General features: G+C 39.5%; 7 protein-coding genes across 8 annotated transcripts in view; 6 read left to right on the forward strand and 1 right to left on the reverse strand.

Annotated features, from left to right (window-relative positions):
• The window catches only part of LOC134840173 (very long chain fatty acid elongase 2-like), a 392,967-nt gene that overhangs the window by 293,132 nt on the left and 75,326 nt on the right, over positions 1–24,509 (reverse strand). The gene's annotated exons all lie outside the window — the stretch shown is intronic.
• The window catches only part of LOC134840172 (ribose-phosphate pyrophosphokinase 1-like), a 355,756-nt gene that overhangs the window by 184,313 nt on the left and 146,934 nt on the right, over positions 1–24,509 (forward strand). The gene's annotated exons all lie outside the window — the stretch shown is intronic.
• LOC134840131 (T-complex protein 1 subunit alpha-like) lies at positions 2,075–4,392 on the forward strand. The gene is made up of 2 exons (XM_063855825.1): positions 2,075–2,341; positions 2,817–4,392. Exons 1-2 carry the CDS (start codon positions 2,117–2,119, stop codon positions 4,233–4,235), a joined length of 1,644 nt encoding a protein of 547 aa, XP_063711895.1. The 5' UTR covers positions 2,075–2,116; the 3' UTR covers positions 4,236–4,392.
• On the forward strand, positions 8,946–11,263 carry LOC134840132 (T-complex protein 1 subunit alpha-like). The gene is made up of 2 exons (XM_063855826.1): positions 8,946–9,212; positions 9,688–11,263. The coding sequence occupies exons 1-2, from the start codon at positions 8,988–8,990 to the stop codon at positions 11,104–11,106; spliced, it is 1,644 nt and encodes a 547-aa protein (XP_063711896.1). The 5' UTR covers positions 8,946–8,987; the 3' UTR covers positions 11,107–11,263.
• Positions 11,375–20,467, forward strand: LOC134840134 (pachytene checkpoint protein 2 homolog). Its single transcript, XM_063855827.1, has 5 exons — positions 11,375–11,701; positions 14,026–14,463; positions 14,777–15,025; positions 16,448–16,690; positions 20,077–20,467. Exons 1-5 carry the CDS (start codon positions 11,392–11,394, stop codon positions 20,379–20,381), a joined length of 1,545 nt encoding a protein of 514 aa, XP_063711897.1. The 5' UTR covers positions 11,375–11,391; the 3' UTR covers positions 20,382–20,467.
• LOC134839468 (immunoglobulin-binding protein 1-like) lies at positions 20,590–22,287 on the forward strand. The gene is made up of 3 exons (XM_063855026.1): positions 20,590–21,134; positions 21,376–21,741; positions 21,971–22,287. The coding sequence occupies exons 1-3, from the start codon at positions 20,632–20,634 to the stop codon at positions 22,152–22,154; spliced, it is 1,053 nt and encodes a 350-aa protein (XP_063711096.1). The 5' UTR covers positions 20,590–20,631; the 3' UTR covers positions 22,155–22,287.
• Positions 22,465–24,298, forward strand: LOC134840169 (U4/U6 small nuclear ribonucleoprotein Prp31-like). 2 transcript variants are annotated; one of them, XM_063855879.1, is made up of 2 exons: positions 22,465–22,536; positions 22,670–24,298. In XM_063855879.1, exon 2 carries the CDS (start codon positions 22,762–22,764, stop codon positions 24,193–24,195), a length of 1,434 nt encoding a protein of 477 aa, XP_063711949.1. In that variant the 5' UTR covers positions 22,465–22,536; positions 22,670–22,761; the 3' UTR covers positions 24,196–24,298. The 2 variants fall into 2 exon arrangements, with proteins under 2 accessions (XP_063711949.1, XP_063711948.1); XM_063855878.1 differs by having other exon boundaries at positions 22,471–24,298.

Here is a 24,509-nt window from a genome sequence, read left to right on the forward strand (position 1 = left end):
TGTCCGAACAACAATTTAATCCGTCCTTACTCAAAAATTTCAAAAAATTTTCTGAATTTATTGTGTTCCGTTTTCTCAAAAATCGCGAAAATTCGGTTTTTGGTTCCAAAATAGTTCCAACCACTTCCGAACTAAACTTAACCGGTTCTATCTATTATAGTAGTGCAGTTACGATGTAACACACTAATTTAGCGCTTTTTTCCGTTTCAAGTAATATTGATATCTCAAGAATCGCGATTTGTGGGGGAATCAAAATTTCGCTATTTTGACCCTAAAAACCGGTCTGCTTTCTGTGTTTTTCACTAAAAAACGATATAGGAGTATTAATATAGGCTATATAAGTAAACATAATAGTAATACTAAACCCCTCTGGGTTTGTTTAATATCCGAATTAAGGTGCTTAACTCGGATATTCGCAGTTCGGTGAAGGGTCACTACAGTGCAGCACTGTCGAGCACCCCACAGATTACTATCTTAATTTTTGTACCAAAAGGGATACAAAACTTGTTAACGATACCCAACAGTCGATTGTTGTTGTCGTTGAGCCCCTTCTTGTTGCTCCTTGTACTGCTTGCCGGATCAGTCATCTCCCAAGACCCTTCCGAATTGAGCGCAAATCAGCTGACCCTTCCGGATTGAGCGCAATTTATCATTAACGTGCTTAAATGCTCAAATACTCCTACAGTACAAGCCTCACAACCGGGCCACAAAATTGATCGTAACAATCCTGACTGATATAAATGCCTGTAAAAACAATATATCTATCAACAACAAACGGGGGGGTCGCATCACATCTTGTCTGGGGTGATGATTTCTACTGATTTTTTACTTTTTTTTTTACTGTTTTTAGTTTTTTCGGTTATTTTTTATGTTTTTTGTTTTTCTTGGGTACTATACTACTTTTTGTTTGGTTTTATATATATCTTTAAGTGTTTTCGGTCACAAACCTCTCAGGGAACGAGGGGATGACCGATCCCCCCACCCTTCCTGGTTCGTGAATTTTCGGTCTTAACTAGGTTAAAAAGCTATTCACGGTAATCCGGAATGCTTCCGCGTTCCGAACTACCCTTCCGCCCGGCGGTTTTGGCCTATTAAGAACGTTAATGTGAGCATCCGCTCGGCGCGGAGTGCTCGTTAACGGTTCTGCCGGTCATGATGTTAAAAAAGAATAGCACCCAGGAGCGCCATAAAAACATCTATGTAACATTCTCCCGGAAGATACATATGGACGGAAAATAAAGCTAGGTTTTAAGACGACTGGCCAACGTCTAAACAGAGCTCTACATGCTTTCTGTGGTCTTTCTAACATCGGGTCGAAAAAAAAAAACGTTACTATTCTCCGGCTTCGACCAGAACGCTCAAATTAACTTAATTACATTGAGAAAAAGTGAGCTCATGGCTGGGTCTCAGTATCCCCAGACCACGAGGTCACTCCTAAAATCAGGGCTACAACTAATTATTGAATTATTTTTGTTTGTGTTCAGTAGATAAAAATCATCATCTCCATCGAAGATGGATCAACCCTTTTCCCCCAACTCCTAGCTTCTCATCCTAGCAAAATGAATTCAGATGTTAATTAATTTCAATTCAGGACATAATAGGGAAGCTAAAAGTTTGTATAAAATGCTCAGAGTTTTAGTCCCGAGACCCCTCCGGATTCTTGAATCCGGGGAAATAAGACCTTTATCTTCCTCCCAGAAGGCTGTCTTCCACCCTTCACCGTTGTTCGCAACAGCCTTGCAACTATTTTAGCGACACAATAGTTGCAACTCGGAGCGGTCTCTGTTACTTCTGTTTTTCTCTGATTCCGATCCCCAGTCTTTTTGTTGTTATCGTCGCAACCACTGCTGTTGTTGTTGTTTATTTCAGTTTCTTCTCTAAAATGGCCGTTTCTGACGTTTCTTAGAATTGTTGCGTCATCAATTCGAATTTTAAAAATTTACGAATTTCCGAATCCTTCAGCCTTTACGATTTGTCCAATCGTTCGAATAACGCTCTTATTCCTTCAAAACCGCCAATTCGGAAGGTTCGCTACTAAAAACTCGAAATTGCTGCGTCTGCATTTTGGTCCATTCTGATCGAATGTCACAACGTTGCTACCTTTTTCAGTGAACGAATGGCTTTTACTTCTTCTCTGTCTGTTGGTGGTCAAAGAACAACTGGTCAAACAGTGCGAACTCAAAATGTTCTGGCAGCGCAGTCTATTGCTAATATAGTGAAGACGTCTTTAGGTCCAGTGGGGCTCGACAAAATGTTGGTAGATGATGTTGGAGATGTAACAATCACCAATGATGGCGCTACCATTCTGAAACTGCTTGATGTTGAACACCCTGCTGCCAAAGTAATTTTTAGATTTCATTGAATTAGCGTACTGTTTTGCTTGAGGCTAGGTCTTTTTAACAGACCACAATGCAATGGTTCAATTAAGGTAAGTTTAAATTGACGGAAGATTCGAAAAGAAAAGCAGTTTCAACAAAATTAGCTTCGCTGAGAAACGGAGAAGTAGCAGTATTTAGACAACCGAGGTTCAGACTCGTCATTAAGCAGACACTGTCGCGTCTGGTAAAAGGTCCATGTTATAACTTTTTTGGTTAAAGATTAGTCCCCATGACTAATCAAAATCATGTCGTTAATAAAAACTAACTGCGCTTGACCGACATCTTTTGTGGAAAGAAAATCCTGTCTCTTTATTAATCCGCATCTCTTTATTAATGATTGAGACAAACAAGGGACCTGCTGTTTTTAAAATCAAATATTGCAATCTTCGTTAGGCTAAAATTAACTTTTTTAGACCGATAAGAAAAGTTGAATTTTAGGTTTTGGTGGAATTGGCCCAGCTGCAAGATGAAGAAGTAGGAGATGGAACCACGTCAGTGGTCATAATTGCAGCAGAGTTGCTGAAAAATGCCGATGAGTTAGTGAAACAAAAGATTCATCCCACGTCCATAATTAGTGGCTATCGCCTGGCATGCAAGGAAGCTGTGAAGTTTATCAAAGACCAACTCTCCGTGCCTTTCGACGATCTGGGCTCAGAATCGCTAGTCAATGTGGCCAAGACTTCGATCTCATCGAAGCTTATCGGAGGCGTTGATGGCGACTTCTTTGCCAATTTAGCTGTGGATGCAGCTAGAGCTGTCCAGTATAATGGACCAGATGGGTCCGCGAAGGTTCCCGTGAGATCTGTAAACATTCTGAAGGCACATGGTAAAAGTACCAAGGAATCAATGCTTATCAAGGGTTATGCACTGAATTGTACAGTGGCATCGCAGCTGATGCCGAAGCGAATTCAAAACGCGAAGATTGCCTGCTTGGATTTCAGTCTACAGAAGACGAAGATGAAGCTGGGTGTGCATATAATTTCAGAAAACGCCGATCAGCTTGAGAAAATCAGGGAGCGAGAAGCAGATATAACCAAGGAGAGAATTGCTAAAGTAATGGCAACGGGAGCAAATGTGGTGCTCACCACTGGTGGTATAGATGATATGTGCTTGAAGTTTTTCGTCGAGAAGAATGCAATGGCTGTTAGGCGATGCAAGAAAGGTGACTTGAAAAGAATAGCAAAAGCCACTGGAGCTACATTGATGAGCAGTCTTGCAAATCTGGAAGGCGAAGAGAGCTACGATGCCTCAGCTCTCGGGTATGCCGAGGAAGTTGTCCAGGACAGAATATGCGACGATGAACTGATTTTCATCAAGAATCCCAAGGCGAGAACCGCGGCTTCTGTTGTCGTCCGTGGCGCCAATGATTTCATGTGTGATGAAGTCGAACGATCGCTGCACGATGCCTTGTGCGCTGTCAAAAGAGTTATTGAGAGCAAGAATCTCGTAGCTGGAGGTGGTTCTGTAGAGAGCGCGTTGTCAATCTACCTTGAGAACTACGCGACGACCATGGCCTCCAGAGAACAGCTTGCAGTCGCTGAGTTTGCGCGATCGCTTCTGATCATCCCAAAAATGCTGTCGGTGAATGCTGCACAAGATTCTGCCGATTTGGTGTCTAAACTGAGAGCCTTCCACCATGCGTCACAAACGTCACCAGACAAAGTAGGCTACAAGTTCGTAGGTTTGGACTTGGTTCAAGGGAAGTGTAGAGACAACAAAAAAGCAGGCGTGGTTGAGCCTGCTGTGAGCAAAATTAAGTCGCTGAAGTTCGCAACTGAAGCAGCTATCACCATTCTGCGAATTGACGATTTGATCAAGCTGGAACCAGAGCCGAAAGAGCCTCCTCGTCGTCACTAAAGGGAAGCTGAAATTTCAGTGGTCAACTCATTTTCATGTGGAAAATGCTGTAAAATGAAGTTTCTGCATGTTGATTGATTGATTGGCAATGTGAAAAATCGTTGGTTGGTTAAGATGTTGAATAATGTGTAAAAAGCTAATTCAAATATGAACATTGGACAGCTTTTCATGGCTCAGTTTTAGCACTGAAAAAACTGTAGGTCTAAGGAAGGTTAGGTAATTGAACAAACTTTCAAGGTTCTTTGAAAAGGGACTAAATGCTTTCAGAGTAGTTAGATATAACTCATGGATACAATTGCTGCGATGTCGGACTCTTTGCCTGTTCAGAACGGAGCCATGTTGTCACCCAAAAAAGACTCGTTTGCTAATTTCTACTACAAAACTGACGGAAAACTTGTCGTTAGTCTGCAAACTGACAGTATTGAAAATGGAAATGGGGATAAGTTGCAGGAGCAGATCACTTTGCACGTGGAGGTTTGCACCAAGGGAAACGTTATTGTCAATCACGGCCAGGAGCTGAAAGACAGAGTGCACAAACATCTGTCGATGTTGGCTTATGATGATTATATTTATATTTTGACCAAGCTTGCGAAAGGTAAGTCCGCATTATTTGTGTCATACGGTAAAGTATGAGTACAGTATATTCTATAATCCGAACGGATTGCTAAATCGAATAGAGAATGAACTCATGTGTACGCAAAAGTAACTGAATGTTAATTGTTAATTCTTTCGTCTGACAGCCATCGCTCAAACTGTCCTACAAAATGTATTAAAAAAAACTTGATTGGTTTTGCCAATCTGGCCGGATGACATTTTCCTTTTTCACATAGAGTTTCATAGTCCCCTTTGGACTAAAGTTTCGGAGTCCCCGTGGGACTAATAGTTTCAAAGTTTTTCTTCCTCTGGAAATTTTTCTTGCTTTCCTTTATCTTTTGTTTCTATTATCGGTCTCTTGTTTTTCTCCTGATTTTTTTTTTCGTGTTCTTCAGTCGTGTTTGCTTCGTATTTTTCGGTTTCGTCGTTTTGCTGTTTTGTTGAGCGTCGTCTTCCTGATTCTTTTCATGTTCATCGGTCGTGTTTGCTTTCTTTTTCGTTTCGTCGCTTTTCGTCTTGCTCAATTCGCTGTTTTGTTCGTATTTATTTCCAGTATCAATCACTAATAGAGCGTCTCGATTTGGGCTAGAAATTGGTGATATCACATCGATCACATGAAACTTTCTTGTCTGTTTCGGTACACATGCTTGAAACTGGTGATTTCATGTTAAATTCAGTTTCGTGGATGAGAATCATGATATTCGCATTGTTACCCTCTGATTTTCTTTCCGTGCATGCAACAGTAATTTTTTTTCGTTTACTTGTTTTAACACCTGCGAATCTATTGTATTAGTACGAACCTTCTTTTTTTCCAACCTAAGTCGGAAATATTGGTGCCACTTTTGGGGCACCTTTACTTTTTGATAGCATGTGATGTGACATTCGAATAGAAATAAATTACCGCAGTTGATGCATTTTCAATTCATCAAATGAACCGAAAAAAAGCTATTGGTTTCAGACAACATCACCATCACAATAATAAACGTCGATTTCAGAAATTTTCCAACTCAATATATCTTGCATTTTTTGAAATGTATAATTTATACAATGTGGCTTTATGCTTTGCAATTTGTTATTCAAAGTTACTGTAGATGCCTTCAGTTTGCTATATTCCAAATTATTATTTGTGCCAATTTTGCTGAATCGTTGGCAATTTATTAACATATGTAGTGCTTTATTCGTGACTAGTGTTTGTCGGTTATTCAGCTTGCGTGGCTGAGGGGATAGTGGGTTAGACTCAAAATCCTTGATCTCAGTAGATTCGAATCTTACACCTAGCATAAGTCGAGGCTTATTTCTATTTTTTCTTATTTAACTTGATAGAGCTGCTTTTTAGTCGTGTTCTCGCGCGTGTTTTTGAAGCGCAGCTTCGCCTCTGTGTTTTGTTGTCTCTATTGCATTGATTGGGACCGGGTCTCCGAGTGCTCCCTCAAGGCCAGATTGTCTGTTTCGCAGTGATTTTCGTGTTGCCCCTTTCGAGGTTTTTGTGGCGGTGTCCGTCCGTTTTGGGGACATTGCTGATTTTTCTGACATAGACGACCGGTCGTCACTCGACGAAACTTAAGGTTCTGATTCAGATTTGATGTTGGGCATTTTTTGAGAGCATGCGGGGTCGGACTTGCATGCCCCTCGCTGGTGTCTTTCGGGCAGTTTTCCCCCCAGTCCTTTACCTTGGCCTGGGAAAAGGGCTATCTTGGCCTATCTCTTATTTGAGCTTTCTTAATGTTCGGTCTGCTTTTTGCGTGTCAGTTTCTTCGGGAATCCGGCTTTTTCGTCCTCCTGGAACATAGCGTGTTGGGGGTGCGTTGGTTGCTTGATGTCTTAAAATTACAAGCATGGTTCCGTTCTTCTGGCGGATTTATATGCTACATAGTCACTTAACCGTGAAAGCCTCCTGGGGTCCTTAACCATGGTCCGTAGGTCTTTGGATTTGGAACATTTGCGAATCCACATTTTCTCAATAGTCAAGGTTGTTTACCTAATGGTGGTTGTACCCAAGGCTTTCGGGAAGCGGGTTTTAAAACTTCTAGATTCACTAGTGGACAATGTCCGAACAACAATTTAATCCGTCCTTACTCAAAAATTTCAAAAAATTTTCTGAATTTATTGTGTTCCGTTTTCTCAAAAATCGCGAAAATTCGGTTTTTGGTTCCAAAATAGTTCCAACCACTTCCGAACTAAACTTAACCGGTTCTATCTATTATAGTAGTGCAGTTACGATGTAACACACTAATTTAGCGCTTTTTTCCGTTTCAAGTAATATTGATATCTCAAAAATCGCGATTTGTGGGGGAATCAAAATTTCGCTATTTTGACCCTAAAAACCGGTCTGCTTTCTGTGTTTTTCACTAAAAAACGATATAGGAGTATTAATATAGGCTATATAAGTAAACATAATAGTAATACTAAACCCCTCTGGGTTTGTTTAATATCCGAATTAAGGTGCTTAACTCGGATATTCGCAGTTCGGTGAAGGGTCACTACAGTGCAGCACTGTCGAGCACCCCACAGATTACTATCTTAATTTTTGTACCAAAAGGGATACAAAACTTGTTAACGATACCCAACAGTCGATTGTTGTTGTCGTTGAGCCCCTTCTTGTTGCTCCTTGTACTGCTTGCCGGATCAGTCATCTCCCAAGACCCTTCCGAATTGAGCGCAAATCAGCTGACCCTTCCGGATTGAGCGCAATTTATCATTAACGTGCTTAAATGCTCAAATACTCCTACAGTACAAGCCTCACAACCGGGCCACAAAATTGATCGTAACAATCCTGACTGATATAAATGCCTGTAAAAACAATATATCTATCAACAACAAACGGGGGGGTCGCATCACATCTTGTCTGGGGTGATGATTTCTACTGATTTTTTACTTTTTTTTTTACTGTTTTTAGTTTTTTCGGTTATTTTTTATGTTTTTTGTTTTTCTTGGGTACTATACTACTTTTTGTTTGGTTTTATATATATCTTTAAGTGTTTTCGGTCACAAACCTCTCAGGGAACGAGGGGATGACCGATCCCCCCACCCTTCCTGGTTCGTGAATTTTCGGTCTTAACTAGGTTAAAAAGCTATTCACGGTAATCCGGAATGCTTCCGCGTTCCGAACTACCCTTCCGCCCCGGCGGTTTTGGCCTATTAAGAACGTTAATGTGAGCATCCGCTCGGCGCGGAGTGCTCGTTAACGGTTCTGCCGGTCATGATGTTAAAAAAGAATAGCACCCAGGAGCGCCATAAAAACATCTATGAAACATTCTCCCGGAAGATACATATGGACGGAAAATAAAGCTAGGTTTTAAGACGACTGGCCAACGTCTAAACAGAGCTCTACATGCTTTCTGTGGTATTTCTAACATCGGGTCGAAAAAAAAAGTTACTATTCTCCGGCTTCGACCAGAACGCTCAAATTAACTTAATTACATTGAGAAAAAGTGAGCTCATGGCTGGGTCTCAGTATCCCCAGACCACGAGGTCACTCCTAAAATCAGGGCTACAACTAATTATTGAATTATTTTTGTTTGTGTTCAGTAGATAAAAATCATCATCCCATCGAAGATGGATCAACCCTTTCCCCCAACTCCTAGCTTCTCATCCTAGCAAAATGAATTCAGATGTTAATTAATTTCAATTCAGGACATAATAGGGAAGCTAAAAGTTTGTATAAAATGCTCAGAGTTTTAGTCCCGAGACCCCTCCGGATTCTTGAATCCGGGGAAATAAGACCTTTATCTTCCTCCCAGAAGGCTGTCTTCCACCCTTCACCGTTGTTCGCAACAGCCTTGCAACTATTTTAGCGACACAATAGTTGCAACTCGGAGCGGTCTCTGTTACTTCTGTTTTTCTCTGATTCCGATCCCCAGTCTTTTTGTTGTTATCGTCGCAACCACTGCTGTTGTTGTTGTTTATTTCAGTTTCTTCTCTAAAATGGCCGTTTCTGACGTTTCTTAGAATTGTTGCGTCATCAATTCGAATTTTAAAAATTTACGAATTTCCGAATCCTTCAGCCTTTACGATTTGTCCAATCGTTCGAATAACGCTCTTATTCCTTCAAAACCGCCAATTCGGAAGGTTCGCTACTAAAAACTCGAAATTGCTGCGTCTGCATTTTGGTCCATTCTGATCGAATGTCACAACGTTGCTACCTTTTTCAGTGAACGAATGGCTTTTACTTCTTCTCTGTCTGTTGGTGGTCAAAGAACAACTGGTCAAACAGTGCGAACTCAAAATGTTCTGGCAGCGCAGTCTATTGCTAATATAGTGAAGACGTCTTTAGGTCCAGTGGGGCTCGACAAAATGTTGGTAGATGATGTTGGAGATGTAACAATCACCAATGATGGCGCTACCATTCTGAAACTGCTTGATGTTGAACACCCTGCTGCCAAAGTAATTTTTAGATTTCATTGAATTAGCGTACTGTTTTGCTTGAGGCTAGGTCTTTTTAACAGACCACAATGCAATGGTTCAATTAAGGTAAGTTTAAATTGACGGAAGATTCGAAAAGAAAAGCAGTTTCAACAAAATTAGCTTCGCTGAGAAACGGAGAAGTAGCAGTATTTAGACAACCGAGGTTCAGACTCGTCATTAAGCAGACACTGTCGCGTCTGGTAAAAGGTCCATGTTATAACTTTTTTGGTTAAAGATTAGTCCCCATGACTAATCAAAATCATGTCGTTAATAAAAACTAACTGCGCTTGACCGACATCTTTTGTGGAAAGAAAATCCTGTCTCTTTATTAATCCGCATCTCTTTATTAATGATTGAGACAAACAAGGGACCTGCTGTTTTTAAAATCAAATATTGCAATCTTCGTTAGGCTAAAATTAACTTTTTTAGACCGATAAGAAAAGTTGAATTTTAGGTTTTGGTGGAATTGGCCCAGCTGCAAGATGAAGAAGTAGGAGATGGAACCACGTCAGTGGTCATAATTGCAGCAGAGTTGCTGAAAAATGCCGATGAGTTAGTGAAACAAAAGATTCATCCCACGTCCATAATTAGTGGCTATCGCCTGGCATGCAAGGAAGCTGTGAAGTTTATCAAAGACCAACTCTCCGTGCCTTTCGACGATCTGGGCTCAGAATCGCTAGTCAATGTGGCCAAGACTTCGATCTCATCGAAGCTTATCGGAGGCGTTGATGGCGACTTCTTTGCCAATTTAGCTGTGGATGCAGCTAGAGCTGTCCAGTATAATGGACCAGATGGGTCCGCGAAGGTTCCCGTGAGATCTGTAAACATTCTGAAGGCACATGGTAAAAGTACCAAGGAATCAATGCTTATCAAGGGTTATGCACTGAATTGTACAGTGGCATCGCAGCTGATGCCGAAGCGAATTCAAAACGCGAAGATTGCCTGCTTGGATTTCAGTCTACAGAAGACGAAGATGAAGCTGGGTGTGCATATAATTTCAGAAAACGCCGATCAGCTTGAGAAAATCAGGGAGCGAGAAGCAGATATAACCAAGGAGAGAATTGCTAAAGTAATGGCAACGGGAGCAAATGTGGTGCTCACCACTGGTGGTATAGATGATATGTGCTTGAAGTTTTTCGTCGAGAAGAATGCAATGGCTGTTAGGCGATGCAAGAAAGGTGACTTGAAAAGAATAGCAAAAGCCACTGGAGCTACATTGATGAGCAGTCTTGCAAATCTGGAAGGCGAAGAGAGCTACGATGCCTCAGCTCTCGGGTATGCCGAGGAAGTTGTCCAGGACAGAATATGCGACGATGAACTGATTTTCATCAAGAATCCCAAGGCGAGAACCGCGGCTTCTGTTGTCGTCCGTGGCGCCAATGATTTCATGTGTGATGAAGTCGAACGATCGCTGCACGATGCCTTGTGCGCTGTCAAAAGAGTTATTGAGAGCAAGAATCTCGTAGCTGGAGGTGGTTCTGTAGAGAGCGCGTTGTCAATCTACCTTGAGAACTACGCGACGACCATGGCCTCCAGAGAACAGCTTGCAGTCGCTGAGTTTGCGCGATCGCTTCTGATCATCCCAAAAATGCTGTCGGTGAATGCTGCACAAGATTCTGCCGATTTGGTGTCTAAACTGAGAGCCTTCCACCATGCGTCACAAACGTCACCAGACAAAGTAGGCTACAAGTTCGTAGGTTTGGACTTGGTTCAAGGGAAGTGTAGAGACAACAAAAAAGCAGGCGTGGTTGAGCCTGCTGTGAGCAAAATTAAGTCGCTGAAGTTCGCAACTGAAGCAGCTATCACCATTCTGCGAATTGACGATTTGATCAAGCTGGAACCAGAGCCGAAAGAGCCTCCTCGTCGTCACTAAAGGGAAGCTGAAATTTCAGTGGTCAACTCATTTTCATGTGGAAAATGCTGTAAAATGAAGTTTCTGCATGTTGATTGATTGATTGGCAATGTGAAAAATCGTTGGTTGGTTAAGATGTTGAATAATGTGTAAAAAGCTAATTCAAATATGAACATTGGACAGCTTTTCATGGCTCAGTTTTAGCACTGAAAAAACTGTAGGTCTAAGGAAGGTTAGGTAATTGAACAAACTTTCAAGGTTCTTTGAAAAGGGACTAAATGCTTTCAGAGTAGTTAGATATAACTCATGGATACAATTGCTGCGATGTCGGACTCTTTGCCTGTTCAGAACGGAGCCATGTTGTCACCCAAAAAAGACTCGTTTGCTAATTTCTACTACAAAACTGACGGAAAACTTGTCGTTAGTCTGCAAACTGACAGTATTGAAAATGGAAATGGGGATAAGTTGCAGGAGCAGATCACTTTGCACGTGGAGGTTTGCACCAAGGGAAACGTTATTGTCAATCACGGCCAGGAGCTGAAAGACAGAGTGCACAAACATCTGTCGATGTTGGCTTATGATGATTATATTTATATTTTGACCAAGCTTGCGAAAGGTAAGTCCGCATTATTTGTGTCATACGGTAAAGTATGAGTACAGTATATTCTATAATCCGAACGGATTGCTAAATCGAATAGAGAATGAACTCATGTGTACGCAAAAGTAACTGAATGTTAATTGTTAATTCTTTCGTCTGACAGCCATCGCTCAAACTGTCCTACAAAATGTATTAAAAAAAACTTGATTGGTTTTGCCAATCTGGCCGGATGACATTTTCCTTTTTCACATAGAGTTTCATAGTCCCCTTTGGACTAAAGTTTCGGAGTCCCCGTGGGACTAATAGTTTCAAAGTTTTTCTTCCTCTGGAAATTTTTCTTGATTTCCTTTATCTTTTGTTTCTATTATCGGTCTCTTGTTTTTCTCCTGATTTTTTTTTCGTGTTCTTCAGTCGTGTTTGCTTCGTATTTTTCGGTTTCGTCGTTTTGCTGTTTTGTTGAGCGTCGTCTTCCTGATTCTTTTCATGTTCATCGGTCGTGTTTGCTTTCTTTTTCGTTTCGTCGCTTTTCGTCTTGCTCAATTCGCTGTTTTGTTCGTATTTATTTCCAGTATCAATCACTAATAGAGCGTCTCGATTTGGGCTAGAAATTGGTGATATCACATCGATCACATGAAACTTTCTTGTCTGTTTCGGTACACATGCTTGAAACTGGTGATTTCATGTTAAATTCAGTTTCGTGGATGAGAATCATGATATTCGCATTGTTACCCTCTGATTTTCTTTCCGTGCATGCAACAGTAATTTTTTTTCGTTTACTTGTTTTAACACCTGCGAATCTATTGTATTAGTACGAACCTTCTTTTTTTCCAACCTAAGTCGGAAATATTGGTGCCACTTTTGGGGCACCTTTACTTTTTGATAGCATGTGATGTGACATTCGAATAGAAATAAATTACCGCAGTTGATGCATTTTCAATTCATCAAATGAACCGAAAAAAAGCTATTGGTTTCAGACAACATCACCATCACAATAATAAACGTCGATTTCAGAAATTTTCCAACTCAATATATCTTGCATTTTTTGAAATGCATAATTTATACAATGTGGCTTTATGCTTTGCAATTTGTTATTCAAAGTTACTGTAGATGCCTTCAGTTTGCTATATTCCAAATTATTATTTGTGCCAATTTTGCTGAATCGTTGGCAATTTATTAACATATGTAGTGCTTTATTCGTGACTAGTGTTTGTCGGTTATTCAGCTTGCGTGGCTGAGGGGATAGTGGGTTAGACTCAAAATCCTTGATCTCAGTAGATTCGAATCTTACACCTAGCATAAGTCGAGGCTTATTTCTATTTTTTCTTATTTAACTTGATAGAGCTGCTTTTTAGTCGTGTTCTCGCGCGTGTTTTTGAAGCGCAGCTTCGCCTCTGTGTTTTGTTGTCTCTATTGCATTGATTGGGACCGGGTCTCCGAGTGCTCCCTCAAGGCCAGATTGTCTGTTTCGCAGTGATTTTCGTGTTGCCCCTTTCGAGGTTTTTGTGGCGGTGTCCGTCCGTTTTGGGGACATTGCTGATTTTTCTGACATAGACGACCGGTCGTCACTCGACGAAACTTAAGGTTCTGATTCAGATTTGATGTTGGGCATTTTTTGAGAGCATGCGGGGTCGGACTTGCATGCCCCTCGCTGGTGTCTTTCGGGCAGTTTTCCCCCCAGTCCTTTACCTTGGCCTGGGAAAAGGGCTATCTTGGCCTATCTCTTATTTGAGCTTTCTTAATGTTCGGTCTGCTTTTTGCGTGTCAGTTTCTTCGGGAATCCGGCTTTTTCGTCCTCCTGGAACATAGCGTGTTGGGGGTGCGTTGGTTGCTTGATGTCTTAAAATTACAAGCATGGTTCCGTTCTTCTGGCGGATTTATATGCTACATAGTCACTTAACCGTGAAAGCCTCCTGGGGTCCTTAACCATGGTCCGTAGGTCTTTGGATTTGGAACATTTGCGAATCCACATTTTCTCAATAGTCAAGGTTGTTTACCTAATGGTGGTTGTACCCAAGCTGTGTGAGGAGTGCATGTTAGTATTTTCCCATCTGTTATCTAATATATATAAATACGTTATAGGTTTTGCCAATCCGGCTGGATTTCAATTGGAATGCTGAGAAGTGCCTTCTTTGTCCGGTCAACCTTTTTGCTTAAAATTTCATAAAATGACTAAAAATAACCAGCTGTTACACTTTAAATTATATTCTTTAGGTGGCAATTCGTGTTATTTACAATCACTTGAAAAGTTTCTTTTTTGTAATTCGAGTAAGTTCGATGGTGCTATGATTTCACACTGTTCTTTGCAAATTCGATGGCAATGATTGCACGCTGTTTGATTGCAGGACTGAGCACTGACGTCCCTTTTGACGACGACGAATACCTCTCAGCAACTGTCGACTTCATCAAAGTGCAGGATGAATCAGCAACTAACAAAATTTCACATCACAACAACAACAACCACTCAGAAGCTTCGATTCGAACTATAGCCGGGATCACAGCGGGTGTTTTGGAGATCAGTTTGCATATGTTTTCACTGTCGCTAGACACACCTGGAGTTGAAGAGTTAAGTATAGGTGGAGATGAGCAATCAGCATCGGCGGCACAGATCTGGATGTTGCCGCATGTGCAGTTCAAGACCCTGTGGGATTCGCTTTTCTATGAGGATGATCTGAAATGGAGACTGGTTAGATATGTGGAGACGATGTTGTTGCTGTCTGACCTGAATATTGACCAGAATATTGTAACTTATAACCGGATTGTGCTGCTACATGGTCCTCCAGGTTGGAACTTCCTAGCTCTGGGGTTTTGATTTTTGATTAGATGCTTATATTGTTTTTCGGCGAAGCTGGTTTAATTGTGAATGTAGTGTTAAAAACGTCAAACGAAAAACTGAACGGAATTAAGTTACCAGAAACGGAATGCAAAGTTCAATTTTTCGTGAAAAAACTAAGCAGTACCATTAATAGCTCATAAAAATTTATGAAAAAGTTCAGAAAAATTAGGACGATAAATCATTGCTGTTTTGCTCTGAATTTGACCTTTTTGTAGCTATTTCCCTCAGATAAACTAAACGGAAGTTTCCTCGTTTAACAGGAACTGGCAAAACTAGTCTGTGTCATGCTCTGGCACAGCGTCTCTCTGTGCGATTGGATGCGAGGTACAGATATTGTCAGCTAGTGGAAATCAACTCCCACAGTCTCTTCTCAAGATGGTTCTCTGAGAGTGGTAAACTAGTCATGGCCATGTTTGACAAGATCAGAGAGCTGTATTCGGACCCGGAGGCACTGGTGTTTATACTCATTGATGAAGTGGAGAGTCTAGCGGCGTCCAGAAAAACTCAAGGTCGGAAAACGTCTCGTAAATTATTACTTTTTGGCTGAAACACTATCAGTAGTATAATCCAAGAATATTTACGCTTGCGATAAACAAAGCGTGGCACTTTTTCTTTTGCCCCCATTTGCAATTTTTTAAAAGTAATTTTTTGTTCATATTGGCCGATTGTTGCAAAAGTTGGCATGCGTAGTAATTAGGCATAGACAAAATTATTTGGTCTTCATACCTAATCTTATAGAACCCCTCGTTCCACCATAAAATATGAGGTGAAGTGTACGGGGGAAAATGCCACAAGCGTCATCAAATCGGAATATAGTTTTTTTTCGGGTTAACAGTTTGTTTAGCATAAGTACTTGAATCATTTGATAGGTTAGCTTATAATGAATTCATATTTCTCATCTTTTTTGGCGCATTTGGTTTAAAGGTAACAATTGAACGTGTTTTTGATTGATTCCTGTAAATGGTAAATTTATTCAATTTAATTGTTTTGTAAAAGTTCAATTTGGCCTCAAATGTTTCGATTTATGTTTTATCGGCTCCGTGATCTGAAATTTCGTCATTTGAAGAAAAAATAGATTTTTGTGTGTTTTCTGAGGAAGGAGCGTACAAAATAAGAATTTCAGAACTTCCAAATATTTTTGTAGTTGAGTATTTCGACTCAGTGGCATTCTTTGATTTTCTGCCTGCTAGCTTGCAATGCTATATTTGTGTGATATCGCAATTGCTGCGAAGCTTTGCTTCGCCTCTGTATGTAATGCTGCTATTACAGCCCTATTTTAGCAAAAAAAAATGTTTTCTTCGCTGCCTGATTTGAAGATATCAGCCAAGTGTCGCTCGCTTTTTACACCAAGCAAAGCTTGTGTTATAGTATGAACTCACTTTTTTTCCAACCTAAGTCGCAAATATTGTTGCGACAGAATGTGTTCATTTTGAAGTGTTCGTGTTCTATTAAGTACAGCCAATGCTAAGGATAAAAACACACTATTATATTAAAAATAGAACTCTAGCTTCAAGGTATCATTGATCTGTAGCGTAGAGGTAGGGAAGGAGACCAGCAACAAGATAAGAGCGTTCGAACCTGGACAGGGTCGGATGTTTATAATGAACTTCTTCGTATACTAGTTAAAATGCGCCCACTCTATAAATTGAGGCATGTTAGTTGGTAAATTTCTTTTTTTTTTTCAAATTGACTGGTACTAATAATGCGTCATAATTGGCTAGCGTCACTTAGCAGTTATGTAGACTCATAATTGGCGTGCGTCACTGAAGAAATTTTGTAAACTCAAAGTTTTACTCATTCAGTTTTTCCCAGTAGCGTTATCGGTCAAGTTCTTGGTTGTGTATGCGGATTGCAACTTCGCCTCTGTGTATATTTTGATTTTTTGTCATTTGTGCATTGGTTTGAAATAAATAATGGTTTTGTTGATACAGGAAGCGAGCCATCTGACGCAATACGTGTGGTTAATGCTATGCTAACCCAGCTGGACCAGCTGAAAACACAACCTAACGTGGTTGTCCTCACAACCAGCAATCTCTCAGGCAGAGTCGATCTGGCATTCGTAGACAGGGCAGATATCAAGCAACACGTGGGACACCCATCTTCATATGCAATATACAAGATTATGAGCTCATGCATTACCGAGTTGATGCAGGTTAAACTCATAGCACCGCAACGTAAGTAATGCGACGAGCAGATTCAACTGAACACTGATCAGGTTCTCTTTTATGCGCATGAAGGCTGCTTTTGAAGAGTCATGAACGTAGAGAATTTTCTTATATAGGTCTTGGTGATTTTTTAATTTTTTTTTCAGTAAAAGGTCTTGTATTTGTTCACTTTGCGGTATGACTTTTGATTTTTGTTTACGTTAGTTCAATTTTTTGGTTAAAAGGAAGGCAAACTCCACTATCGAACAGCGAAAGTATTAAATTCACGAAAGATGTAATCGACTTCTAAATTTTGAAAGTGGATTTTAATTATCAGTTTCAATTCGAAAATCGATTCTAATTATCAATAATGAAGCCCGTCATGTCTTATAGACACTTGGGTACATAATATATATACATACATACCACCGGTTTTTTGAAACTGCCTTTTTCATAGTAAAACAAAGAAAGCCGGTCGGTTGTTGTGCAAATAGAACAGATTGTTTTGACCACGCTTATTTATTTCAGAACGAAAAGGCACTTAGCATAGTTGTTGAGCGTTAACTTCGAGATCGTGTAATCTATGCCTTGTCATGGCAATGATATTGTGTGAGGACGAGCTCTCACTTGACCTATAGCTTCAGGTCTACCACATCCTGACGGATTACGTCTGCAATAGTTGTACCACGCGAAAATTCTAGATGCAAAAAACGACTCTGTAGCAAAAAAAGCGTCGCTCAAAAAAATAGATGCCTGGAATAGGGGGAACGAACTGTGCTTAGACAAGCTGGATAGACTTTCATAGATCCTCTGCGAATCGCAGAAAATAAAAAACATATGAAACTGAAAATTGAAAATGTATCGAAAAAGATTTTTGAGTTTTTATTTGCTTTTTAGTTAGCGAAAAGGCGCTAAATTAGGTAATAATTGCTAAAATTATAAAAACGTCACAATAACTAGATTTCGGAAGATCAATCTGAAGTTTCCAGTCTGAAAAGTTAGTCTCAAAAACAAAATTTCAGACCCGTTGCTCTCGACTCTGAAACAATTTTGTTGACAATTTTTGGAATGAATCATGGCCAAACGGGGCATTGATTTGATGCTGCAGTTGACATCCTTCACGTTTTCTTTAAGGTGGTCAAAATGTTAAAAAAAAACAGACCCGACGGTTGCTGTAACTGCTAACTGTGCTGTGTAAAAGTAACTGGTTTCTGTGCATGTAGCACATAATTTTCGACAGCCATTATCAGGCAAAAAATGAATTTTTAAGAAATGTTGATGATAAGTTTTTTGCTCGAAGTTTTTTGCTTCACTTGGACTTGTAAGTTTTCCGTAATTAACTTTTGTTAAAAATCTGCAAGAAAGTGGAATTGCTCAACAGTTTATTTGACCTAATTTTTTTCAATAATTTTCATTTTTCGGCTTTTCATGTTTTTTGTGTTCTATCATAAAAGGTGGGAAGCTCCGCTTCGGCTCTGTGCACATAATTTGGCTTTATTCTTTGCGATTTGTTAAATGCAAAGTTCGTGGGGATGCCTTCAGTTTGTCATTTTCCAAATTATTACTTGCAAAATTGTGTCTATTTGTATTTGGTGCCACTTTTGCTAAATGGGATTAGAAATTTATTGGCATATGTAGCTGCTTTATTTGTGACTTGTGTTTGCTGGTGGTTAAGCGTGCTTGGCTGAGTGGATAGAGCGTCAGATTCAAAATCTGATTGCAGTAGGTCGGAGATCGAATCCTAGACCTAGCCGAATTTTCGCTAATTCGAGGCTTATTTCTATTTTTTCTTATTGCACTTTGTAGAGCTACTTTTTGTCGTGTTCTCTATAGTTGTTTTGAAGCGAAGCTTTGCCTCTGTGTTTAAGTTTGCTGGGGTTGGAGTCCTGGTCGGACCTTGTTTCGGTTTGCATGAATTTTAAAAGTTTTTTCCAGGAAAAAATGTATTGTCGGTTTTTCGTTTCACTGCTTATGTTTTGTCGGATAATTTACCACTTGGAATTTTCTTGTGCGATCAGCTGTTTTTATTGTAGATGCAAGTGTTTTGAAGTATTCATTTAAGTTATTCAATGAATAGCCCTGACCTTGTATGCTTTCTCTTTTTTTTGCGCTTAAAAGCTTTGTTTGGCTTTATTGTTTTCGTCTTCGGCTTAAATACCTTGATTTATGTCCTTTCAAGGTCAAAAAATGGTTGATTGTTTAAAAAAAAAAACAGGTAGTTTATGTTGAAAAAGTTCATATTTGCAAAAATTCAAACGTAATTGCTCATAGTTTTTTAACAACTTCTTATGATTTTTTGTTTTCGGCTCAATTGTTTTTTTTTCGTCTCATTTTCTACTCGCTAGCTTGCATTGCTGTGTTTGAGTTGTAACACAAGCGATGCGAAATTTCGCTTCGCCTCTGTGTTCAACATGAAATTAATTTTTTTTTCTGGGATAACTTGAATTGTCAGACTATCGTTTGTCTGCATACTTTATGTCGGCTTAAGTTCCAAAGCGTTGAGTATTCTTCGACTCTTAATGAAATTCATTATAATGAAAGCCATTCTGTAATTTGTTAATTTACCAGAACCGTTTTTGAATTAGCTCCGTTTTTTGTCTTTTTGCATTATGCCTCGATTACCTTATATTTCGTCGAGACAATCTTGTGAAGTTCATGTAGATGAATGTTGTCATGACTTTTTTTCAACTAACATATTTTTTCTGTTTGTGGTTTATGTCTCCTTCTATTCGGTAGCTTGCAAAGCAATGCTTTGTATTATTGTTGAAGCTCAACTTGTATTGCGATTTGACTTTGGATTTTTTTGAGTTTAATTCAAAGTAATTTGCTAAATGTATGGTAAATTACGCTCTCTAATTACCGAAATGCAAAGGGCGCAAAAAAATCTTAAATAACTTAAATAGTTTTTTTAACGCAAAGTGAAACAATTTTCCTTCAAAAAATCAATCATTTTTTGGTTTCGGTGAGTTTATTGACAGTTTATTGATTGTCTGTACATTTTTTCAATTTTTTCAAAATGAGATGATAAATTTACAGATAATAGTATGCATTTAAACATATTTATCAACCGTTCAAATGTGTTTGAGTGAAATGTCGCTCGTCGTTGAAATTACGAGATTTAATGCGCTTTCAGACTCTTCAGTTAAATTTAGTCGGAATGGCAAAAAAAAATGCAGACGAGTTTTTCATCGAGGACGAGAAAAGTTTAGAAAAGGTTTCTTTTTAGAATCCGAATCAAGGCTGAAAGGACTTTTCATATGATAGCTTACAAGAAATCAATTGAGATTTCTGTAAGGTAATGAAAATTGGCTAGAAAACGATTTGATCTACGCCATAGTTCCTTGCCACTTCGAGAGTCGGCGGAACAAATATTCTTACAGATCTTTTCAGTTATTGAGGTGGATTGTTTTTTGTAGATGACCTTTGCGAACTACCAGTATCCGAACGTGAGTTGGAGTCTGACGCCTTGAGTAAACGACTTTTGCAGCTATGCAGTCCTGTTGATATTACTTGCAACGAGCAAACTAAATCGCGAAAAGCAGAATTAAAGACTTTGCATGGTTTGAGTGGGAGAACGCTGAGAAAACTACCTTTTCTGACCATAGCAGAGCATGCTAACAGAACGGATGTGAATAGGTCAATGACCTTAAATGAGTTCCTAGATGCTTTGGAAAGAACTTTGTTTGATTACAGAAATCAGATGGCGTGGATGGACGAGTGAAATGACCGAATTGTTTGATTCTAGTTTGAATTCTGTGTTTAATTTTGATTGGTTTTGTTTTCGTTAATTCAGTTTTCTGACTTTTTGTTGTCTGATCATTTGCATTTTTCCGAACTGTTTTCTGTCAACTAAATGGTCTTGGGCCTAAGACGTTGTAATTGAGCATGTTGCATAATAGTAAAAAGACATGTATCCGCAAATTTATAAGCTTTCTAAGTTTCATTTTTTTTTTATCATTTCAGAATTGAACATGGGCACTGATGTGGACTCTGAAGACGTTAATTTGTCACAGTCTTTCAAGGAGGCTCAAAAACTGATCACATTTGTGAACAAAACATCTTTATCATCAGCAGACAGTGAAGTCCAGAGTAAAGTGGGCTTAGCCATCAAACTTCTGGAACAGTGTACCAAAATGGTGAGCTCTCTTCAATTATTCAGTAAAAATGAATCAGTTGAAGAAATCACTACAAACTCATTGCAATATCTTTTACTACCTGTCATGTTGGGTGATATGACTAATCATCTAGCTGCGTCGTCGGCGGAAGCAAGAATTCCTATTGTGGAGAAAGTGGTAATATACTACGAGGATTTCCTACGTAGATGTCAAGAGTATGAACTGTACGAAGGCAAGATTCCCAGTCTGAATTCAGAAAAGGAGAATCAAGATCTTCAAGCTCAGTTGAACTCTCGCGAGGACCGAGTTAACAAATACAAGGCAATCAAAGAAACTGAGAATAAAATCAAAACACTAGAGTAGGTGTTAAATTGTTTTCATGAAGTTCAAGTACAACTTATTTTTGACCAATGGTTTACCAAAAGTACTCACACTATAAAAGTGATTGTTTTCTTTTTCACTATGAATTGAGTCAGAGTTTGCCTTTTAGACATCAGAGTGATGAAGCGCTATCAATGCACTTCTTATCTTTTATCGTAGAATTAAACAAAAATATCAAATTAATGATTTCAAACATGATGTTTCATTTTAATTGTTTAGGGATCTTGTGGAAAATGGTGCTATGTTGGACGATGAAACGAGCCGAGAACTCCATCTACTGAAGATCAAATTAGCAATTGACGAAACTTGTGGAAACCTCGCACATCTATTGCAAGAGAAAGACCTACTCGAGAAACGATTCAAGGACGGGCCATCTGGTAACACAGAACGAGTACAAAGCAATGGAAATACACAAGGAAGTAATCAGCAAAACAGTTTGACGAGGCCGGCTATTTTGATACTGACAAGAGACCAGGTGCAGAAGAGTGTGTTCGGAGCTGGGTATCCTTCAGTGCCGACGATGACTCTCGACGAGTGGTATGAGTCACAGTGCCAAAGCTGCTCGGACACCGGAATGCCCGAAAGGTAATTTGTGTTTAGAAAAACCTAATCTAGTTTTTTGTATCCAGTGATAAATCTTAATGACTGAATTGCTTTACAGAATTATTCGTTCTTCAAATTGGAATAATTTAGGACGCTAAAACCAAAAAAAAACACATTTGGTGGTCAATATTTTTTTAAACTGTAATGCCAAAGTTTCTAAAAAAAACTTACTTTTTGAGAATCTAGATATATTTTTGCAAATGTTTTTCAGGGGCCTCAAATCCAAAACTGGAGACCCTGAACTGGATTCTCGTTTGGAAATGCAAGAGAAGATAGAGCGAGAGGAGAGAGAGGAGGAGCGGGATGAGCCTGGTCTGCTTCAAAAAAGGAGAACCTTCGATGATTACAAAGACGACCACAGGAGGGGATCCGGAAACACTATTGGAAAAGGATAACTAGATTAGTCATCTTTGTGTTAAGTTAAATGAACGTGTTCAGTTGAATGCAATTTGTGTATCATTATACTGTAGTATTTAATTTGTACAATTTAAATGTGTTTTTATATAAAATTGACCCGACTTAAATCGATGGATATTTATTAAAACATGAATTTTGAATAGAAATTTTGAAATTCTGAGTTTTGAGGAGTTTTAAATTGCTTTTTATTATTTATATTGTTGGAGGATTTAAGGTGCCTTTTCAAGACTTTTTGATCTCTAACTCATCTGAAATTTCCGTAATTGATTGACATATGTTCTGTTTTTCAGATTAGATAGTTGAGTGCTAACTCGATTACTCGCTTCCTACTACCATTCACCTGAACTTCTGATTCTAATTGTACGTAATTTTGTTATTTGCTCTAACACTTAGGTTTCCTCTTTCCAGGTGCTAGCTAGCTCAAGTGCTTATTAGGAGTACTTAATTAGAGGCTTAATAAGTAACTGAGTTTATTCCTCCATGTCTTTGGCAGATGAGCTTCTCGCCGATTTGGAAGAGGCGGTCGGGGAAGAAGATGAAGAGCTTTCGGAAGCATACAGAAATGCAAACTTGCCAACGACGTCTATGGACCACGACGGACTCCATAATGGATCTGTGAAACAAGAACCTCATGACTCAAAACATTCAATTCAGTCACAATTATGTAATTCCGTCAAAGAAATAGCTAAACTATATGCTAGCGAGGACCTGAAAACACTTTTGGCTCTGATAGAACAGTATCAAAATGAAGCGAGCTCTTCCAAAAGTAAAATAGTTGGACCAGTAGAACAAGACCCGGAGTATAAATTGATTGTGAGTGCGAACAATACGGTACTTAAAATTGATAACGAAATTTACCTCGTACATAAGTTTATTCGCGATCGATACACAAAACGGTTCCCAGAACTGGAGTCGCTGGTTCCTTCAGCACTTGACTACATTAACACAGTTTTGATTTTAAAAAATGACCTTTCAAAAGCAAAATCCAGCGATGAGCTGGCGCAGATTTTAAATCCTGCAACAGTGATGGTAGTCAGTGTATCAGCAGCAACAACAACTGGAAAGTTTCTAGACGATGAAGTTTTGGCATCGATCATTGAGGCATGTGACATGGCCAAGGAACTACACGAAGTCAAAACAAAGATTCTTTCGTACGTCGAATCAAGAATGTCGCTAATTGCTCCGAATTTATCTAATATTGTGGGGGCGTCAATTGCAGCAAAGCTCATGGGTATTTCAGGAGGTTTGACAGGTCTTTCCAAAATGCCGGCCTGCAACGTGCAAGTCCTAGGAGCTCAGAAGGCGTCAATGTCAGGATTCTCTTCGATTGCAGTGAACCCGCACAGTGGTTTGGTGTTCCAGTGTGAAATTGTCCAGCAAACTGCTCCAGATTTGAAACGAAAGGCGGCCAAGTTTATAGCTGCGAAGGCATCTTTAGCGGCTAGAGTTGACAGCAACCATTCTTGTCCAAGCGGTTCCATAGGTATGCAATTTCGAGAAGAGATAATGGCAAAGTTGACCAAGTTGAACGAACCGCCGTCGGTTAAGCAGACGAAAGCGCTTCCGACCCCTATTGACGCACCGCGCAAGAGAAGAGGCGGTCGACGGTTTAGAAAGATGAAAGCTCGATTAGGCGAAACTGAATTGAGAAAGCAAGCGAACAGAATGAACTTTGGGGAAGTTGAAGACGATATGAACCAGGAAGACTTAGGGTTTACATTGGGAAATATTGGCAAATCGAGCCAAACTGGAGGTATCAGAATGGCTCAAGTTGACAAGAAAACTGAGGTCAAATTGTCGAAAAGCTTGCAACGTAAACTGGCAAAAGATCAAATTCACGGCGGCAGAACTACAGTAAGGCAACAGATTTCGGGAACGGCGTCTAGCGTGGCTTTTACACCGCTAGAGGGCCTGGAAATTAAAAACCCGAATGCTGCTAGTGAAAATTCGTCCAAAGATGACAAGTACTTTGCAGCTACTTCAGGATTTTTGAGTGTGAAACCAGTTATTCCGAAGTAAAGAAAAATTAACTCGTTATGAAACATTTTGACGATTAAATTACACATTCAGTAGCGTTTTGTTTGGATTCCTGAGTTTTTGTTGAATAAATTTTAAGTTCAAACTTTATTGTTCAATGAGAATATGGCAGGCTTATAACTGAAAAAAAAATATGCGAAAGTTACCTGAGCAAGCTGCTATGCACTGCGTTCTGAATTAAATATGCTCTCAGAAAATGTCCAATTTTTGAAATTTTCCTGTTTTCTGGAAAGTTTTTTTTTTCAAAACCTAGCCTGCTGATTCTGAGGTTGATAGTTTATTAAAACTAGCATGGT

This window comes from Symsagittifera roscoffensis, chromosome 2, assembly GCF_963678635.1.
Source record: "Symsagittifera roscoffensis chromosome 2, txSymRosc1.1, whole genome shotgun sequence".
NCBI lineage: Eukaryota > Metazoa > Xenacoelomorpha > Acoela > Convolutidae > Symsagittifera > Symsagittifera roscoffensis.